The sequence below is a fragment of the Carcharhinus amblyrhynchos genome, chromosome 22 (genome assembly GCF_965287045.1).
Source record: "Carcharhinus amblyrhynchos chromosome 22, sCarAmb.v2.hapA, whole genome shotgun sequence".
NCBI classification, from domain to species: Eukaryota; Metazoa; Chordata; class Chondrichthyes; order Carcharhiniformes; family Carcharhinidae; genus Carcharhinus; species Carcharhinus amblyrhynchos.
The window spans coordinates 40,722,491-40,741,455 of NC_137345.1; the positions used below are offsets into that span (position 1 = coordinate 40,722,491).

Here is an 18,965-nt window from a genome sequence, read left to right on the forward strand (position 1 = left end):
TTCACATTTTGTTTTATAGCACTCCTGTGAAGCACCTTGGGATTTTTCACAAGGTTAAAGGTGCTATATAAATGCAAACTGCTGTTGTTGGGGTGCTACAACTTGCCTGTTTTAGGCTGGGGTCAACTTCATTACCTGCTTTGGATCATTGTCTGTTGTCCTCCAAGGGGTCACGTATATGTGTGTGGATCTAAGATGGATTCTGGGGTCAGTTGTGATGCTCTTGGAATCAAATGGGCAATAAGGCTCAGTGGTTAGCACTGCTGCCTCACAGCTCCAGGGACCCAAGATTCGATTCTGGTCTTGGGTGACTATGTGGAATTTGCATATTCTCCTCAAGTCTGCGTGGGTTTCCTCCAAGTGCTCCGGTTTCCTCCCAAACTCCAAACATGTGTGGGTTAGTTTGATTGGCTATGCTAAGTTGTCCATTAGTGTCAGGGGGATTGTCAGAGTAAATGCATGGGGTTGCGAGGATAGGGTCTGGGTAGGATTGTTGTCGGTGCAGACTCGATGGGCCAAATAGCCTCCTTCTGCACTGTAGGAATTCTATAAGCATGTCAGGGTTCAAGGTTTGTGCCTGTGTAATTTTTTGGTACAGACTTAATCATTAGAAATTTCACTGCAAAGGTCAAAGAGCAGTTAGAAAAGCGTCCTTTATCGGTTCATTCACAGATACACCTTGAGGCCTGGCTTATAGATAAACAACTGCCTGAGAAAGACAAAACATCTGGAAAGGTAGGGAGTGAAAACAGTCAGGGAACTATGATCCAATGATTGCAAGGACAGTGCAATCAAACCAACTACGTAATGTAACTATGATACACGTCAAGGATAAAAAGCAAGGCTTAAACAGGTGGTGTTGCAACTTGTAAGTTGATGAGAATCAGATCCACCCAAGTACACTGAACTTGGAACTGTAAGGTCATGCGTTCACTGGCTAAGATATTTTATTGTATGTGTTCCCGGTAAGTATATCTTTATTATTGTTGGCTTAATATATGTGACAATTAACGTTACAATATCCATTATTCGGAGGAGTAAATTATAAGTAGGAATACTGCTCCTCTACATCTGGTCAATCTCTGAGATGCAGGTCTGTGGGGTAAAGTCTCTCCGATGGAGTTCTGTGAGCTATGGTCTCTCTGGTGGAGCTCTGTGGGGTATAGTTTCACTGCTGGAGCTCTGTGGGGTATAGTCTCTCTGGTTCTGCTCTGTGGGGTGTAGTCTCTCTGGTGGAGCTCTGTGAGCTATACTCTGGTGGAGCTCTGCGGGGTATAGTTTCGCTGCTGGAGCTCTGTGGGGTATAGTCTCTCTGGTGGAGCTCTATGGGGTAGCTCTATGGGGTATAGTCTCTCTGGTGGAGCTCTGTGGGGTATAGTCTCTCTGGTGCTTGTCTGGTTGCGCAACTGAGTTCCTGTTCTCTGTACAGCATGTAGCAAAGTTACTGAATCATGTGCACACGCCTGAGTTTGTGCAAAAGTGCTTGAAATTGGAATGATTTTGAGGTCACTTGCTGATTGCGCTGTATATATGAAAAGCCTGCTTAGTTTTGCATGTGTAAATAGCCCTGTTTTCTTTGGATTATTACCTCTGTAAAAGCAAAGAACGTCTCATTTTTGAGATGGTCATCAACACAACAGCATTGCATTTGAATACACAATAAACAGGAATTCAATGCTGAAGTTGCTCATACTGTCTAGCACAGGGAAGCAATGCTCTGCTCGCTATGTGGACTAACATCGTAAGTGGTGATTTCCTTTGGTAAGAAGTTGTGAACCTGTTAGCATGGTCTTTGCTAAACCACTCAGTCGAGCCCATCCCCACATTGCTATTGTAGCTCCTTATCCCTAGAAAATGGAATAAAAACAAAAACTAGATCCAGGTGAATCCTTACCTTCCTTCTGAGGAGCAGAGGACTCCTGGATTGCTGATATCTCTGCCTTTGGATGATGAACAGTGACACTTTCCTGCTCTTTATTTCCCTTCTCTTTTCTTGATCTACGAGAAAACTTCTGGCGAAATGAAAAAACCATCAATTTTGATTTATTTGGAGTTTCAGAAGCCAAGTCTTTCTCACTTGGCTTTGCATTGGCTTTTAATTTCCCTGTGGCTTTATTCTTTGAGATTTCAGAGTTGTCCTTGGTGGGCAAGGGCTGACCTACATTCGGACTAGATTTGTCCTTCAGGTCAGGCCTGGGTGCGTCCCAATAAATCTGATTTTTGCTCTCTTGCTCTTTGAGACTTCTGTGATCTCCTGTGCCCGTGACTGGTGCGGCGTAATCCCATTCCTTGTCTGAGTTCTCAGATTCTACAAAGGTGCAAGTTGCTGCCTTTTCTGGATGGAGCCTCGCACCCTCGGATGGTAGTCTGTCACACTGAATCCTGGGCTGCGTATCATCCTCCTGACTTTCTGAATCAGAGTCTGAGGTTACACTTAGGCTGGCAAGTTTGTGTTTTATGGACGGTGAAAGAACCAATTTCTTCATGGGGGTGTTGTGATTGTCATTCTCCTCGTCCCTGGCTAATTCAAAATGAAGATGTGCCAAAGGAAATTCCTTTGACACTGATTCCCTATCAGCATCCTCTACATTCTCTTCAACTCCTAGACAAGGCATGTTACCCAGCTGTTCACATGAGGAAGCTTCTTTGCAATCGCCTGTCCTGCTGGCATCTTCCAGGTGTAAGGTTTTGGTAGAATGCAAGGGTGGTGATTCGTTGGTGTGGGGCTCAGAGATCTTGGGTAATGGTATGGAGATCTCATCAACAATTGAACTTTGCTTCTGCTGACAGGTACTAAATCTCTCAGCATTGCTGCCCAAAGGCATGGCATGATCATGCACAGGCAGGAGTTTATCAGAGGAAGATGCGGTGTTGTTTGTACCACTGAGATATGCAGATTGGTTTGATGTTGGAGATGGAGATTCTTCACTATGATGGCAATATTCTCTGTTGACTGGTTCAGCAATATTTTTATGATCCATGGAATTCCCTTCAGATCCTGTAGTAAAATTGGTGTCAGTGCTAGATCCAAATGCCATGGAGATCCCACTTTTGGACCACTGATGTTCTACCATAGGATGAGAAACAAAATTCTGCGGATTTTCAGGACAATGGAAAGGTGATAACAAAAAATGGATGGTTAGAAATGGAATGTTTTCAGAGCAGGTGAAGCTGCTTTTATTCAGCACAGCTTGTGGCCTATCAGAGAGTTAAGCTGACGATACAGAAGTTAAATAAGCGATGGGTTAAAACAGCGCTTGGGAACAGGTTCCTGAGAAACCTATCGCAACACAACAGCCAGCTTTGCCTCGCAGTGAAGTCTGGGCCTATAACTCAAACAAAGGAATGAATGAAAAGTGTGGATGATGGCCAGGAGACGGGTACATAATCGAGTGAATTCTCTAGATGAAGTGCCTCAAGTACCTTCCATCCAGATTGCAATATGTGTCTTCAGAGCCTAGAAGCCTCATACTCCAACCCGTGACTAACAAACCTGACATGGAAGTTGGGAAAATTGAGTTCTTACATTGGGAAGTCTAGTTCAAGAGCCATGGTCCACTGTATAGGACTCTACTAAGAATGAAAGAAAAGTGGACAAAGAAGAAGTGATTAGACATTGCAAAGATTTGGGTTTTACAGGCAGAGACAGCAGCAGAGAGGTAGGAATGAGGGGAGTAGAGTTTCATGCTTTAGACAGTCTGGAAATGATTCAAACTTGAGATTGATTTGCAAGTAGCAGCAGCATTAAACTTTCCACTTGGAGGAGCAAGAAAAAGAGTAACAAAAACAGAAAATTCTGGAAAAGCTCAGCAGGTCTGGCAGCACCTGGAGAGAGAGAGAGAAGCAGAGTTAATGTTTTGAATCGAATATGACTCTTCTTCAGAACTGAGGAGAGGTAGGAATGTGATGCGTTTTACGTTGTTGCCAAAAGAGGAGGAGGTCAGGTGGAGCAAAAGAAGGTCTGGGATAGGTTAAGAGGGTAGGGGAGATTAAAGACAAAGATGTCACAGAATAATAGGCAAAGGGTAATAATGATAGCATTAAAGGAACAAAATATTGAACCAATATGGGTCTACACCATCTGAAAGCAAAACATACGAACAGGATACAAGAATCTACGATGGATGACCAAGTTGATGGTCTGAAGTTGTTGAACTCAGTGTTGAGTTCAGAGACTGTAAAGTGTCCAATTGGAAGATCAGTTCTGCACAGCAGTCACTCTGCGTTTTTGGTCTCCCCAATATGGAGGAGATCACATTGCGAGCAGCGAATGTAGCAGACTAGATTGAAAGAAGTTTACAGAATGGATCGGTGGAACTGCTGCCTCTCAGCTCCAAGGACCTGGGTTTGATTCCCAGCTCGGGTCACTGTATGTATGGCGTTTGCACATTCTCCCCGTGTCTGCTTGTGTTTCCTCCAGGTGCTCCAGTTTCCTCCCACAGTCCAATGATGTGCGGGTTAGGTGCATTGGCCATGCTAAATTGCCCCTTAGTATCCCCGGATAAGTAGGTTAGAGGGATTAGCAGGGTAAATATGTGGAGTTACAGGGATAGGGCCCGGGGGTGCGATTGTTGTCAGTGCAGCTTTGATGGGCCTTCTGCAATGTAGAGATTCTATGATAAATAGCTGTGTTACTTGGAGGGAGTATTTGGGGCCTTGGAGGAGGTAAAGGAGCAGGGGTTTATGTCTATGCTTATATGGAAAGGTGCCTTGCAGAGGGGTGAGTTGTTGGGAGATGATAGTGGAGCTCACCATGGTATTGGGGAAGGGAATGGTCTCTTCAGATTGCTGACAGAAGAGGGAGAAGAAGAATATGTTTAGTGGTGGCATCATGCTGACGATCATTGAAGCAGTGGAGGGTGATCCATTAAATGTGGTCATTGGGGAGGTGAAAAACAAGGACAATGAGAATCATTTCATAGTTCTGGGAGGGGTGAGAAGGGTAGGGCAGAAGTGCAGGAAGTAGGTTGGGTACAGTTGCGGGCCCTGTCAGTCTCAGTGGTGGGGGTAGGAAGGGTGTCCTCATTTGAAGAAATGAGACAACACGTTGGAAGCGTTGTTGTGGAAGATGGGATCATCAAAACAGATACAATGGAGATGGAGAAACTGGGACAATAGAATGGAATCCTTACAGGAAGCAGGGGGTGTGAGGAGGTATAGATGAATTGTGTGAATTGGTAAGTTTGTAGTTGATAGTTTTATCACCAGAAATAGAGATAGAGAAGTCAAAGAATGGAAGGGAAGTGTCGGAGGTGGACTATGTGAAGGTGAGAAGGATGGAAATTAGAAGCAAATTGATGGACCTTTCCAGCTCTGGATGAGAGCAGGAAGCGCGCTGACATACCAGAAAAACAGAGGGAACCCAAGTAAGACTGGAACATGGAATGTTCCACATACCCTACAAACAGACAGACATAACTAGGGCCGATGAGGGTATCCAAAACTACATACTTTATCTGGAGGAAGTTAATGTAAAACAAAGTAAAGGGAAACGAAATAACTTGTAACAGAGAAAAGAGTAGTGGCAGAGAGAGAGAGAGAGAGAGGAATCAATGGTCAAATAGCAAGCTTTGTTATCTGTTCTTGAGATGTGGGTTCACTGGCTGGGCCAGCATTTTGTTCCTGCATCTTGTTCAAGAGGCATTTAAAAGACTGGACTACACAACAAACAGCTGCCATAACAGCATAAACAAGAAGATAATGGACAGGGGACGGGTGAGATACACAAGAAAGGATGTAGCAATCTCCCCTGTTTGCAATTAGAATATGTAGTAACTCAGATCAGTAAACTTCCTCTTAAAGGCACAAATTAATTTGATTCACCATATGTTCCAGATGCTGTGACAGATTCAGCACCTTCTTAATATTAAACCTGGCGAGAGTCACTTCAGGTTGTGGACCCTTTAAGAACACTCACAGCCAGGCTATTTTGGTTGATAGATTGTATTCTCAGAATGCGACACTGCACCAATTGGGAAACATGATACTGGAGCATTGTCACCACAGTAGGATGTGGGAAGCCTCAGTTCCTGGATTAGCTTTCTCCAAAACCTCTGCTCTAAGTTGACCGCACGAGCCACCTCAGGAAGACATTCCCCTTCCATAAACTGTGACAATGTCTTTCTTCATTTCAATTTGCTTCTAGTGCATGCGTTGGAGTAAATGCAATTTTCCTACTAAGTGCAATGATTGGTGTAACAGGAGCACAATTACATGTAGATGAATCATCTTAAAATCAGGAATTATCAATAAATCCTGAGATTCTATAAGCTGCCTACCACAGAAAGCTATTTCAGGGAATTAAAAAGGCTTAAGTACACAAATGATCATTTGATTTTAAGAAGATGGTATTCGATTATATTCTATTTATAATTCTTATTTGTGAATTCAAAGCATCTTAACGAGGGCAGCATGGTGACACAGTGGTTAGCACTTCTGCCTCACAGCACCAGGTGCCAGGTTCAATTCCGGCCTTGGGTATCTGTCTGTGTGGAGTTTGCACATTCTCCCCATGTCTGCACGGTTAGGTGGATTGGCCATGCTAAATTGCTCCTTAGTGTCCAAAGATGTGTAGGTTAGGTGGATTGGCTGTGGTAAATATGTGGGGCTACGGGGATAGAGTGAGGGAGGTGAGTTACGGGGATAGGGTGAGGGAGGTGGGGTTACGGGGATAGGGTGAGGGAGGTGGGGTTACGGGGATAGGGTGAGGGAGGTGGGGTTACGGGGACAGAGTGAGGGGGAAGGGTTACGGGGATAAGGTGAGGGAGGACGGGTTACGGGGATAGGTGAGGGAGGATGGGTTACGGGGATAGGTAAGGGAGGTGGGGTTACGAGGATAGGGTGAGGGAGGAAGGGTTATGGGGTAAAGTGAGGGAGGACTGGTTAGGGGGATAGGGTGAGGGAGGTGATGATACGGGGACAGGTTGAGGGAGGAGGGGTTACTGTGAGGGAGGTGAGGTTACAGGGATAGGGTGAGGGAGGAGGAGCTAAGGGGATAGGGCAAGGGAGGTGGTGTTATGGGGATAGGGTGGAGGATGGGACTGGGTTAGACGCTCAGTCAGTCAATGCAAACTCAGTGGGCTAAATGGCCTTCTGCACAGTAGGGAGTTTAGGAACAGGCCAAGCAATAACAAGTAAACTCAGCTACTTCTGTGCAAAACAGACACAGCATAAGCAGAAGCTTTGAAATTGGTGTTAATGCAAAAAGCTAAGTATAAGCAGCTTTTAAACGTGGATGTTTTAAGCGGTGAGCACTTTAATCATTGGTGTTCTGCTGAACAGTGACACCACTGTTTTACTAATCATGATGCTGCGCAAACTTAATTCACAAATTTCATATTTTACGACGCCCAGTTTAATATTTTCAACGTTTGTTATCTGTACACTGAACTGCAAAGCACTGTGACACAAGAATAGCAAGAGCTAAATGGTAAGATGATACCTGATCCATATCCTGTGAAGGGCTCCTGCCAGGTGATGTAAGATGCCTTATGGCAGGCACTCTGCTATACTCTGTAAATTCACAAGAACTTTATCACAAAGGTAGATGAATAAGTTAGGGGAAAGCTTATTTTATACCTTCATATCATTGGAAGCTGTTAAGTTACAGAATAATGGCCAGTGACAGTGCAGTAAGTTGGAATTGTCGTGTGCTATGGCTACAGTGAGACAGGATTTGATTTTGCATTTACAATTCTCCATGTTATGGATCTCAGCTGTACCGGGGGAGTGATGTGTGGAGACTAGGTGCTTCTCTGCAAGGTGGGAGTCACACTGGAGCACTCATGAGCTGTTAACAGTGTGCCAGATGCAGGAGGCTAGTTTACTGCCCACTCCCCGGGCTGGAGATGGTTTGTGAACAGGGATGTCCACAAACAGCAGAGACAGTATCTTATGAAAAGAGGAACTCCTGTCATTAACCAAAAGCAAAATGACTGCTGTGTAAACTTCGGTGAATAGATCGCATGGCAGTATTCCGGGTACAGAAACAGAAGAACAGGAAAAAGCCATTCAGTCCCTCAAGCTTCTTTCACCACTGAATAAAATCATGTATGATTTATATCTTAACTCCAACTACCCATCTCCATTCTCTAACCCTTGATATCTTTGTTTATCGGAAATATAGCAATCTCATTTTTGAGATTTTCAATTGATCAGATTTCTACTGCGGTTCATGTTATGAAACTTTTAGTTTCTTTGGTTTTGCAAGAAGTACATTTGCTCTTATTTCACTGTGAACTGTTGTTGCAAGTTTCTAAGTTCTCTAGTGTGCAATGAATTCACACTCACCATTAATGATTACAGTCTTATTCGAGGAGGTTTACTCCATAAACAACCATCAGTACTGAGTAATTCTGTGGTATACAAAGAAAGCAAGATACTGCGGAAATCTGAAAGATAACTGAAAACGCTGGAAAACACTCTGGTAGCATCTGAGGAAGAGTGAAACATGATGTTTCTTCTCCAGTAAGAACCTGCTGAGTGGGTCTGGCACTTTCCATTTATGTTGCACATCAACAAAGTCAGGTAAGAAAATCGTTTAGGAAAAATGTTGGCAAAAAATGAAGATGGAAGTCTAGACTGATCAGGAAACAGCTGGCACGAACAGCCCATGGGCTGGGCTGAACATCTGCATTTGTGAAACACTGGAGTTTGTGCAATTAACGTGCAATCTACAATTCAATTTCTCACTTAAAAATGCACAATTTCACATCAAAATAAACAAACTGGATTCACTAGCAATGTCAATACATAGGAGCGCGACAGAAGGGAAATCTGTCTAAAATATAAATTACTTGATTACATCATCACGGGAATTGCAACAAAGTCCAGGGAATTTAGCATCCTTACGTTTAACAATTGTTAACAAAAGTGATATATCTCCACGCACGTAACAACTTGCCCAGTTCTCCATCCTTAACCTCGCTCTGGGATATTCAGACTTTTTTGAGACAAATCGCAAGTCAAATTGTGGGTTGTCATTTTGAATGAAATGGCAGCCATTTTGGGGGGGAAATTTTGGTGGGATTAAAGTGTGGCGACTGTCATTTTAAAGGTGAAGCTGACTTATGTATTCTACTTTGTGACTGTGACGATGGACAAACATTTGAAGATGTCTCTCAGCGGTGAACATTTTTCATAGATCGGCGCAAATGAAACTCCTAACAGATGCCTACATCCACAAGGTGGCCTCTAAAGGTACCCCTAAAGTTGACCAGAGGAATCAATAAGAGGCATTCTCTTCTTTGGTGAAATATAAGATTCCAATTGCTGATTTGCACTCTACATCAAGCCTTCTCAGATGTTACCATTGTCCCACATACTTGCTATGTATTATTTGATCGAATGTAGATGAAATTGATTGTAAAATGGACAATATGATTGATTTGGGACCACTGTAAAGTATAAGTACAATTGTACATATAAAATATTTTACACATGGATAAAGTTAAGATAGGAGGTATTTTCTCTTAATAAACTTCAAGATGGAGCTAGAAGCCCAGCATAACATCTTGCTCTGTACTTTGGCCAAATGTAGAGGTCTTGTCTCAGTCACTAATCAAATTATCAATGATTAAAACTTCTACAGATAGGTATGGTATAGATGATGTGTGAAAGCAGCTCACCACCACGTTCTCAAGAACCTGACCAGTGATCCCCACATCCTGTGGAAGAATTTAAAAATCTGCTGGCCAAATGGTTCTGTGCACAAGTTTTTCAGTTATACATTTGAACCTGTTGATTAACAACTTTTAGTGAGGGGATCTTTAATACTATGATACATAAAAAGAACATTTAATTCATAATGGACATTAATTCATAATTAATTCGTTAAGTCATAACAGAACTTTAACAAATACTTTCAAGACAAAAATATCGTAATCTCTTGTAAATTTGATTTTATCTTTATTGTTTCTAATTATTTTATTGGTAATGTGCCAGCTCTGTATAATATTATCTGTAAATAAATCCAATTGTTAGTTTTAGCCTACAATATGCAAGCTATGTAATAAGACAAGATAAATGAATGGCCATCTTATGTGACTTTTAATGAGACGCATCACAGGCAATTGTTTGATGTAGCATATTATCCTATTATGGCAAATACAACAGTGTAGATCAATGTTCAGAGGAGACTTGGTATGCTTATGGAGAATGCTGTTTTAATGTAAACATAAATTCAGTGAACTGGAAGAAAGGCTGGGCTGACAGAGGGTTCGGTAGGGATGGTGTGTGAGTGACACTTTAGTGGTGGTACAAAACTAGCAATGGCATATCAACTGCTCCTTTAAGGTCTAGATTTAAAGGACTTAAATCTAGTCCACTAGATTTAAGTGGACTTAAATTTCAAATTTCACCAACCCTAACTCCAAAATTGATCAATAGCAGTTTTGAAAGCAAAATTAAAGACTTAAAAAATCTGTGCCCTGGGAAGCTTAGGACTTTCCAAATGACCACATACACACTGCAAGGTTCCTATTTCAGAAAGCAATGGATAACTCTATTCACAAACATCCATATTGTAAGGGAAAAATGCTGGAATTCTTCAGCCTCGAACTGAGAAGTGAGTGAAGAAAGAATTTTCACTCAATACTGAAGAATTATAGAATGGTTACAGCACAGAAGGAGCATTTGATAAACTTGTCCAACATCAAAAATTCAACTGAGCTTCATTAAGAGTGTGTATACACTCATTCTCTGAAAGGTGTTCATCATAAGAACATAAGAAATAGGAGCAGGAGTAGGCCATCTGGCCCTTCGAGCCTGCCCCGCCATTCAATAAGATCATGGCTGATCTGTCGTGGCTCAGTTCCACTTTCCAGCCCTCTCCCCATAACCCTTAATCCCCTCTCTTATCAAAAACCCATCAACCCGCTTCTTGAAAATATTTAGCGAGGCAGCCTCCACCACTTCAACGGGTAGAGAATTCCAGAGATTCACCACCCTTTGAGTGAAGAAGTTCCTCCTCAACTCCGTTCTAAAACGCCCCCCCTTTATCTTGAGGCTGTGCCCCCTAGTCCTACTGTCTTTTTTGAGCGGGAAGAGTCTCTCCACCTCTATCCTATCCATCCCATTCATCATCTTATACGTCTCAATGAGATCTCCCCTCATTCTTCTAAACTCCAACGAGTACAAGCCTAGTTTATTCAGCCTCTCCTCATAGCTCAACCCCCTCAACTCCGGTATCAGCCTAGTAAACCTCCTCTGCACTCCCTCCAAGGCCAAAATATCTTTGCGCAGGTGCGGCGCCCAAAACTGCACACAGTACTCCAGCTGCGGCCTCACCAATGCCCTGTACAGCTGCAGCAAGACCTCCCTACTTTTATATTCAATCCCCTTCGCTATGAAGGCCAGCATCCCATTCGCCTTCCTGACCACCTGCTGCAAAGCTGAGCCTTCACAGGTGATAACAAATCTTACTAAGGGCCCCCACAAGAATAGAGAATGCTGAATGTTCTGTGGCTGAACTCAATTGATCTGCCATTTGAAATGAAGCATTGAATCATGAATTACAATTCATTGACTTGAGCTTGTGTGCTCTGTTTTGCCTCCAATAATAAGTGCCACTGAATTCCACATTGAGCCACATTTCACTGTGAAGTCATTGACACTGACCCAGCACAACGATAGGTAAGATAGTTGTCCCATTTCAGTGAGGACAGTTTTGTATTGTAACTCTATTGCACGCCAGCTAGGCGTTAGCCTAGTAAAGGTCATCACACTTTCGCCGTCAATTCAAGAATCCTGAACTGGATCAGTCACCTGATCCCTCTCCAGATCCATCTCTCCAATGTTGATGGACTCACCTTTCTCTGTCAGTTCTTCATTACATGGGCGGGAGCCTTCCATGCTTTGCTCTTCATCTTCCTTCGCATCTTGAAGACCTTCACTTGTGCATCGGTCTTCATCTGTGACAATACAAAAGACAAGAGGATTATTGCTGAAGGTGGTGCTACACAGTAGAATGTTCTTCCTAATAAACAGAAGGTTCTTCCAGTATAGTAGGTACTTTTTGATTCTAAAGATGCACATTTCAGGTTCAAAATTACTTCGTAATTCTCCTTTAGTTAATATTCACAAGGATATATCCAGCACACACAGGCCATTTAGCCCATTCGGAGTATTCACCTACTGAAACCTTCAATCCAGCTGCCTCTTCAGGGACCCTCTGGTCTGGTTTTTACTTCTTTACATTTAGTAGATCTTGAGTGTGCAGTGTATCAGTCTGGCAAGAGTTGGCTGATAGAGTTGGCAAGTTTGGCTGCACAGAGATCGGGTGCCCTCGTTAAAGGGTTCCCTAGTCAGTATTGAGAATAAACTCTCCCCTGCCACAGCACAGTCATCAGGGGTTCTCCTTCCAGGCCCCCAATGGGCAACAGCCATCCCCTCCCCTCCCTCAATGCCAGCTCCCCCTGTGACTATAAACTCCCCTCTTCCCCCACCAACCGCTGAATGGCTACTCCTTCGTCACTGTGCCAACCTGATACTGCCAGGGTGCAGTGCTGGGGGCAACCTTTACCAGGGGACCCCCTCGATTAATTCATGCCTTTAAATAGCTGTTGTTAACCTTGCCAATACTCAGTGAGAGGGGACCATATGGCTAATTAAATAATAATGTATTCAAATGTATAACAATGAGATTCTCGCGTTTTGTGGATGGGAAACTCATTGCATTATTGTCAAGGGAAAATCTGGAAATGTAATTTCACCGGCGAGAATCAGGTTCCTGACTCTCATGACATGTTACACCCATGTCGCTGTATGCAGATGAAAACTTGGCCCTATAGCCTGCATTCGGGATGGTTTCTTGAAGAAGTATGTTATGAAGCCATCTAGGGATCAGGCTATTGTGGATCTGGTAGTGTATAATGAAGTAAGTTTAATAAATGATCTCAATATTAAGGATCCCCTAAGAAGTAGTGATCACAGTATGATAGAATTTAGTTTGAGTATGACAAAATTGCCAAAAATTGTGCACTGCAGAGTGCACTAGCGTAAATCTCATTAAAAATCTGGGGCGGGGCCTATTCCCATTGGAGAGGCCGGCAGCATTGTGCTGAGTGGGCCACTGTGCATGTGCCAATCTGTCAGTGTCGAGATCTGAGCATGTGCAGTAGCCCTGCACTGCCAGCATCCCGACCAGCTTGACTGTGACAAAATTGGGATCAAAATGTCAGTGCTAAACTTAAAGGAGAATTCCAAAGGTATGAGGATGGAATTGGCCAAAGTGGACTGGCCAAGTAGATAGGTGGGCAAGACAATAGATGAGCAGTGGCAGATATTTAGGGAGATAATTCATGGCTCCTAGAAAAAATATATCCCAATGAGAAGGAAAGACTCTAAAGGAAGGAAGAACCTACCATGAATAAACCGGAGTGTTAAAGAAGGTATTAAGTTGAAAGCAGAAATATATACAAAATAATCAGGAAGGAGTAAATAAACTATTGAGTAAGCAAGAGACATAAAAATAGTTTTTTTAAAAGTATATTACGAGAAAAACAGAAGTAAAAGAAAGCATTGGCCCCTTACAGAATGAAATTGGGCAAGTAATTATGGGGAGCAAGGAAATGACAGAAGTTAAATAGATATTTTGCATTTGTCTTTATGATAGAAGATAGCACAAGCATCCCAGAAATAGTAAAATATACGGGGAAGGAATTAAATAGTTACCATCATCAGAAATTTAATTTTAGACAAACTAATGGGGTTAAAGGTTGTCAAGTTCCCTGAACTCAATGGTTTGCACCCTGGATCCTAAAGGAGCCAATTACAGAGATTGTGGATGCATTGATTACATTGATAGTAATTGTTCAAAGATCCTTTTGGTTCTGGAACTGCACTAAAGGATTGGAAAACTGCCAACGTGGTGCGCTTGTTCAAAAGGGAAGGAGGCAAAATGCAGAAAACTAAAGACCAGATTGTCAGACTTCAGTTATTGGAAATATATGAGAATAGATTATTAACGAGAGAATAGCAGTGCAGTTGGAAACTCATATAAAGTGGGATTCTCTCAAAATTCTAAGCATCAAATTTGTATAAAAACTGGAATATATACATTTGTTTTTTCAGCGGGATTTTCAAAATGAATCTCCCACACTGTGCACTGCAGAGTGCACTGGTGTAAATCTCATTAAAAATCTGTGGGCAGGGCCTATTCCTGCTGGAGAGGTCAGCAGCATAGTGCTGAGTGGGTTACTGTGCATGCGCTGATCTGTCAGTGTCGAGATCCACGCATGCACAGTAGCTACACACTGCCAGCCTCCTGATCAGTTCGAATGCTGACCAGCCCTGCATGCATCCCAATCACTGTCCTCCCTTCCTCTGTCAACAACAAATGCAGAGTGGCAGCAGGACCCTCCCCCCACCGATCACCCACCAGATGCTCCGTCCCTGTTCTGGCCCCACCCCCTTGGCACTGCCCAATGCCCAAAGGATAGTGGCAAGGTGCCCTCTGGGCATTGTCACTTTGCCCTTTGGGGAGTATCGGGAAGCCAAGCTGGCAACACCCAGGGGGACACTCCCCCTTATCCCTAACCACCTGGGGGACCTTGATGGCCCCTTTTCACTCCAGCAGGGTTGGGCTGCCAGCTCCCCGCTAGTGGGGAGCTATTGTAAACCCTGACATCGACGCTGGAAGCCCACTGCACGGTCTCAGCCTGAGTCACCCAGCTCGCTGCGTGAAATGCCCCCATACTCAAATCAAGTAGAGTCAGCTTGCTTTCATGCAAGGGAAATCATGTCTGACAAATTTACTAGAGCTCTTTGAGGAGGTATACTGGTGTAGATAGGGCCAGTGTAAGAGTAAAGAGGTGTTGCTGCAACTATGCAAGGTACAAGTGAGCTCACATTTAGAATACTGTGTAGTTTTGGTCTCCTTATTTAAGGAAACATGTATCATTGGAGGCAGTACAGAGGAAGTTTACTAAGTTGATCCTGGGTATTGACAAATTGCCATAAAGATAAAACAGGTTGGGTCTGTACTCTTTGGAATTCAGAAGAATGAAAGTGAAATGATTGAAACATTTAACAGTCTTCGGGGGTTAAATGATAAATATTGGGAGGATGTTTTCACTCATGGCAAAGTGTCAGACCAGAGGACATGGTCACTGAATAAGTGGGTGCTCATTTAAGATGGATTTGAGGAAGAATTTCTTGTCTCAGAGTGGTGAATCTTTGGAATTCTTTACCCCAGGAAGTTGTAGAGGCTGAATCCTTTAACATTCTCAAGGTTGAGATCAATAGGTTTTTAATCAGTAGGAAAATTAAGGATTACAGAGGTAAATAAGACAGGTAAATGGACTTAGTGAGTGTTAGATCAGCAATGATCTTAATAAATGGTGGAACAGGCTCAAAAGGGCTGAATGGCTCCTGTTCCTACTTCTGCTCTTATCCATTCTCACCGGAAACATTGCCAGGCTTGCTGAGCTTTTCCAGTATTTTCCATTTAAATTTTCAGCATTCAGATAGTATTTTGCTTTTAGATCTATGTAAAGCTAATGGTCACATTGGCATGAGATGGTGAATTTTGTTAACTAACAATTTGGTGATGTAAGGTTCATCCCTGTGATGCACTGAATGAATGCTATGGGTAAACCAAAAGGCACCTAGGATGATTAAGTTACACTGGCCATTCTTGAAACATTCTTGGGATCCAAGCATTGCTTTCAAGGGCATCTAATGCACATCTCTCAGAGCCTTGGAAGAGTGAGCTGCCTTCTTTAACCAGCACTACCTATGTGGTGAAGGCGTTCTCACAAGATAGAAAAATGTCAGGATTTTGACGCAGCAACGGGGAAAGAATGATGATATACTTCAAAATTCATTGTTCCTGAGGAGCAGTATCGAGAGGCAGCGATTTTTGGGCGTGAGAGGAGGCAGCAAAAAGGTACATTTTTCTGTTTATATTGTTTAACTTTTTATTTATAGTTTTAAAGTCGCGAGTTTCAGCGGTTTTTTTTTAAATTAGTTAGAAACCGGAAATCGTCACTAGGACGCTTGCCGGTAGTTGTAGTTTTTTTTTTGGGCCCCTAACCCTATAAATTAGTGTAGAGAGGATACCCGATCCTCTACACTGGTAGAGAATCCCACCCTCCCACCTCCTCTAACCTAAATTATAAGTGTGGGGGAAGTTTTTTTTTATTTTTATTTTTCTGCTGGTAATTGCTTCAGGGATGGCAGTTCAGGCAGTAAGCTGCATCTCCTGTGGGATGTATGTGGTGAGGGAATCTAGTAGTGTTTCAGGTGATTTTACTTGTAGGAAGTGTGTTAGATTGCAGCTTCTGGAGGAGCGTGTAAAGGAGCTGGAGATGGAATTAGAGGAACTCCGCGTAATTCGGGAGGCAGAGGTGGAAATCGATAGGAGTTATAAGGAGATAGTCACTCCTAGAAATGAGTCTTGGGTCACTGCCAGGAAGAGGGGAAAGAAGCAATCGGGGGGACAATCCCCTGGGGCTGTTCCCCTCCAAAACAGGTTTTCAGTCCTGGAGGCTACAGTTGAGGAGGAATCAACTGGGGATAGCCAAAGGGAGCAGGTCTCTGGGGGTGAGCCTAGTGTGAAAGCTCAGGTGGTTAGGGGCTGTAAAAGATTGGGCCTCGTGATTGGGGACTCCACAGTTAAGGGGACAGATAGGAGAGTTGGAAGTAAAGGTAGGGACTCAGGGCTGGTGTGTTGCCTACCAGGGGCTGGGGTCCGGGATGTATCAGAAAGGGTATTCAGGACTCTTAGGGGAGAGGGAGATCAACCCCAAGTTATAGTTCATGTGGGGACACATGACATAGGGAGGTTAAGGGAAGGGGATATTAAGCAGAGATTTATGGAGTTGGGGTGGAAACTAAAGGCCAAGTCTGATAGAGTGGTTATCTCCGGACTCTTGCCTGTGCCACGGGATTGTTTAGAGAGGAATAGAGAGAGGGAAAGTTTGAACTCGTGGCTGAGGGGTTGGTGCAGGAGGGAGGGGTTTAGATACTTGAGCAATTGGGGCTTATTCTGGGGAAGGTGGGACCTCTATAAGAGAGATGGTCTACACCTGAATCAGAGGGGGACCAATATCCTGGGGGGTAAATTTGCTAAGGCTATGCAGGGAGGTTTAAACTGATTCGGAGGGGGGGTGGGATCCTGGGTAGAGGGGTTGAAAGTGAGGGGGGCATAGATGGGGACTGCAATGCACAGCATCGCAGGGGTGGGGTGGAGCAGGGTTTGAAATGCGTATACTTTAATGCGAGGAGTATTCGCAATAAAGTGGATGAACTTGCAGCGTGGATCAGTACCTGGAACTTTGATGTTGTGGCCATTTCAGAGACATGGATAGAGCAGGGGCAGGAATGGTTGCTGCAGGTCCCGGGGTTCAAATGTTTTAGTCGGAGTAGAGAAGGAGGTAGAAGGGGGAGAGGGGTAGCATTATTGGTCAGGGACTGTATCACAGTGTCAGAGAGGAAGTTTGATGGGGACTTGTCTGTTGAGGTAGTATGGGCGGAGATTAGAAATAGGAGTGGAGAGGTCACCCTGTTGGGAGTCTTTTATAGACCTCCTAAAAGTTCTAGAGAGGTTGAGGAAAGGATTGCGGAGACGATCCTGGTTAGGAGTGAAAGTAATAGGGTAATTGTTATGGGGGATTTTAACTTTACTAATATTGATTGGAATTGTTATAGCTCTAGCTCGTTAGAGGGGTCAGTTTTTGTACAAAGCGTGCAGGAAGGTTTTTTGACTCAGTATGTAGATAGGCCAACTAGAGGTGAGGCTATGTTGGATTTGGTGCTGGGAAATGAGCCAGACCAGGTGCTAGACTTGGAAGTTGGGGTGCATTTTGGTGATAGTGACCACAATTCGGTTATGTTCACCTTAGTAATGGAAAGGGATAGGCATGAACCTCGGGCCAGTGGTTTTAGCTGGGGGAAGGGTAATTATGAGGCTATTAGGAGAGAATTAGGAAGCATAGGTTGGACTAGGAGATTACAGGGACTGGGAACATCCGAAATGTGGAGTTTTTTCAAGGAGCAGCTACTGCGAGTCCGTGATAGGTATGTCCCTGTCAGGCAAGGAGGAATTGGTAGGGCTAGGGAACCGTGGTGCACCAAAAAAGTTGATTCGTTGGTTAAAAGGAAAAAGGAGGCTTATGTTCGGATGAGACGTGAGGGCTCGGGTAGTGCACTAGAAAACTTTAGATTGGCTAGGAGGGAGTTGAAGAGTGAGCTAAGAAGGGCTAAAAGAGGACATGAGAAGACTTTGGCTGATAGGGTTAAGGAGAATCCTAAGGCGTTCTATAGGTATGTCAAGAACAGGAGGTTGGTTAGGGCAAGATTAGGGCCAGTTATAGACAGCAGAGGGAAGTTATGTGTGGAACCGGAGGAGATTGGAGAGGCATTGAACCAATATTTCTCTTCGGTGTTCACGCAGGGGGACATGGATATAGCTGAGGAGGACACTGGGTTGCAGGGGAGTAGAATTGACAGTGTTACAGTTGATAAGGAGGATGTGCTGGATATTCTGGAGGGTCTGAAAATAGATAAGTCCCCTGGTCCGGATGGGATTTACCCCAGGATTCTCTGGGAGGCAAGAGAAGTGATTGCAGAGCCTCTGGCTCTGATCTTCAGGTTGTCGTTGGCCTCTGGTATAGTACCGGAAGATTGGAGGTTAGCGAATGTTGTCCCATTGTTTAAGAAGGGGAACAGAGACTTCCCCGGGAATTATAGACCGGTGAGTCTTACTTCTGTTGTGGGCAAGGTTTTAGAAAAAATTATTAGGGATAGGATTTATAGTTATTTGGAGAGTAATGAATTGATTGGAGATAGTCAGCATGGTTTTGTGACGGGTAGGTCGTGCCTTACTAACCTTATTGAGTTTTTTGAGAAAGTGACCAAAGAGGTGGATGGGGGTAAGGCAGTGGACGTGGTGTATATGGATTTTAGTAAGGCGTTTGATAAGGTTCACCATGGTAGACTTCTGCAGAAAATGCAGATGTATGGGA

At 43.6% G+C, this 18,965-nt stretch overlaps 1 protein-coding gene across 3 annotated transcripts in view; it reads right to left on the reverse strand.

Annotated features, from left to right (window-relative positions):
* LOC145357087 (F-actin-monooxygenase mical1-like) overlaps nucleotides 1-18,965 on the reverse strand; it is a 119,979-nt gene that overhangs the window by 20,200 nt on the left and 80,814 nt on the right. For 2 of the 3 annotated variants that reach the window (XM_080210192.1, XM_080210193.1), the window contains exons 21-23: nucleotides 11,808-11,909; nucleotides 7,442-7,512; nucleotides 1,895-3,092 (exon numbers count right to left, since the gene is read on the reverse strand). In XM_080210192.1, the coding sequence (XP_080066318.1) occupies nucleotides 1,895-3,092; nucleotides 7,442-7,512; nucleotides 11,808-11,909 (1,371 nt within the window). The remainder of the gene's footprint in view (nucleotides 1-1,894; nucleotides 3,093-7,441; nucleotides 7,513-11,807; nucleotides 11,910-18,965) is intronic. The other variant, XM_080210194.1, reaches the window with a different exon arrangement.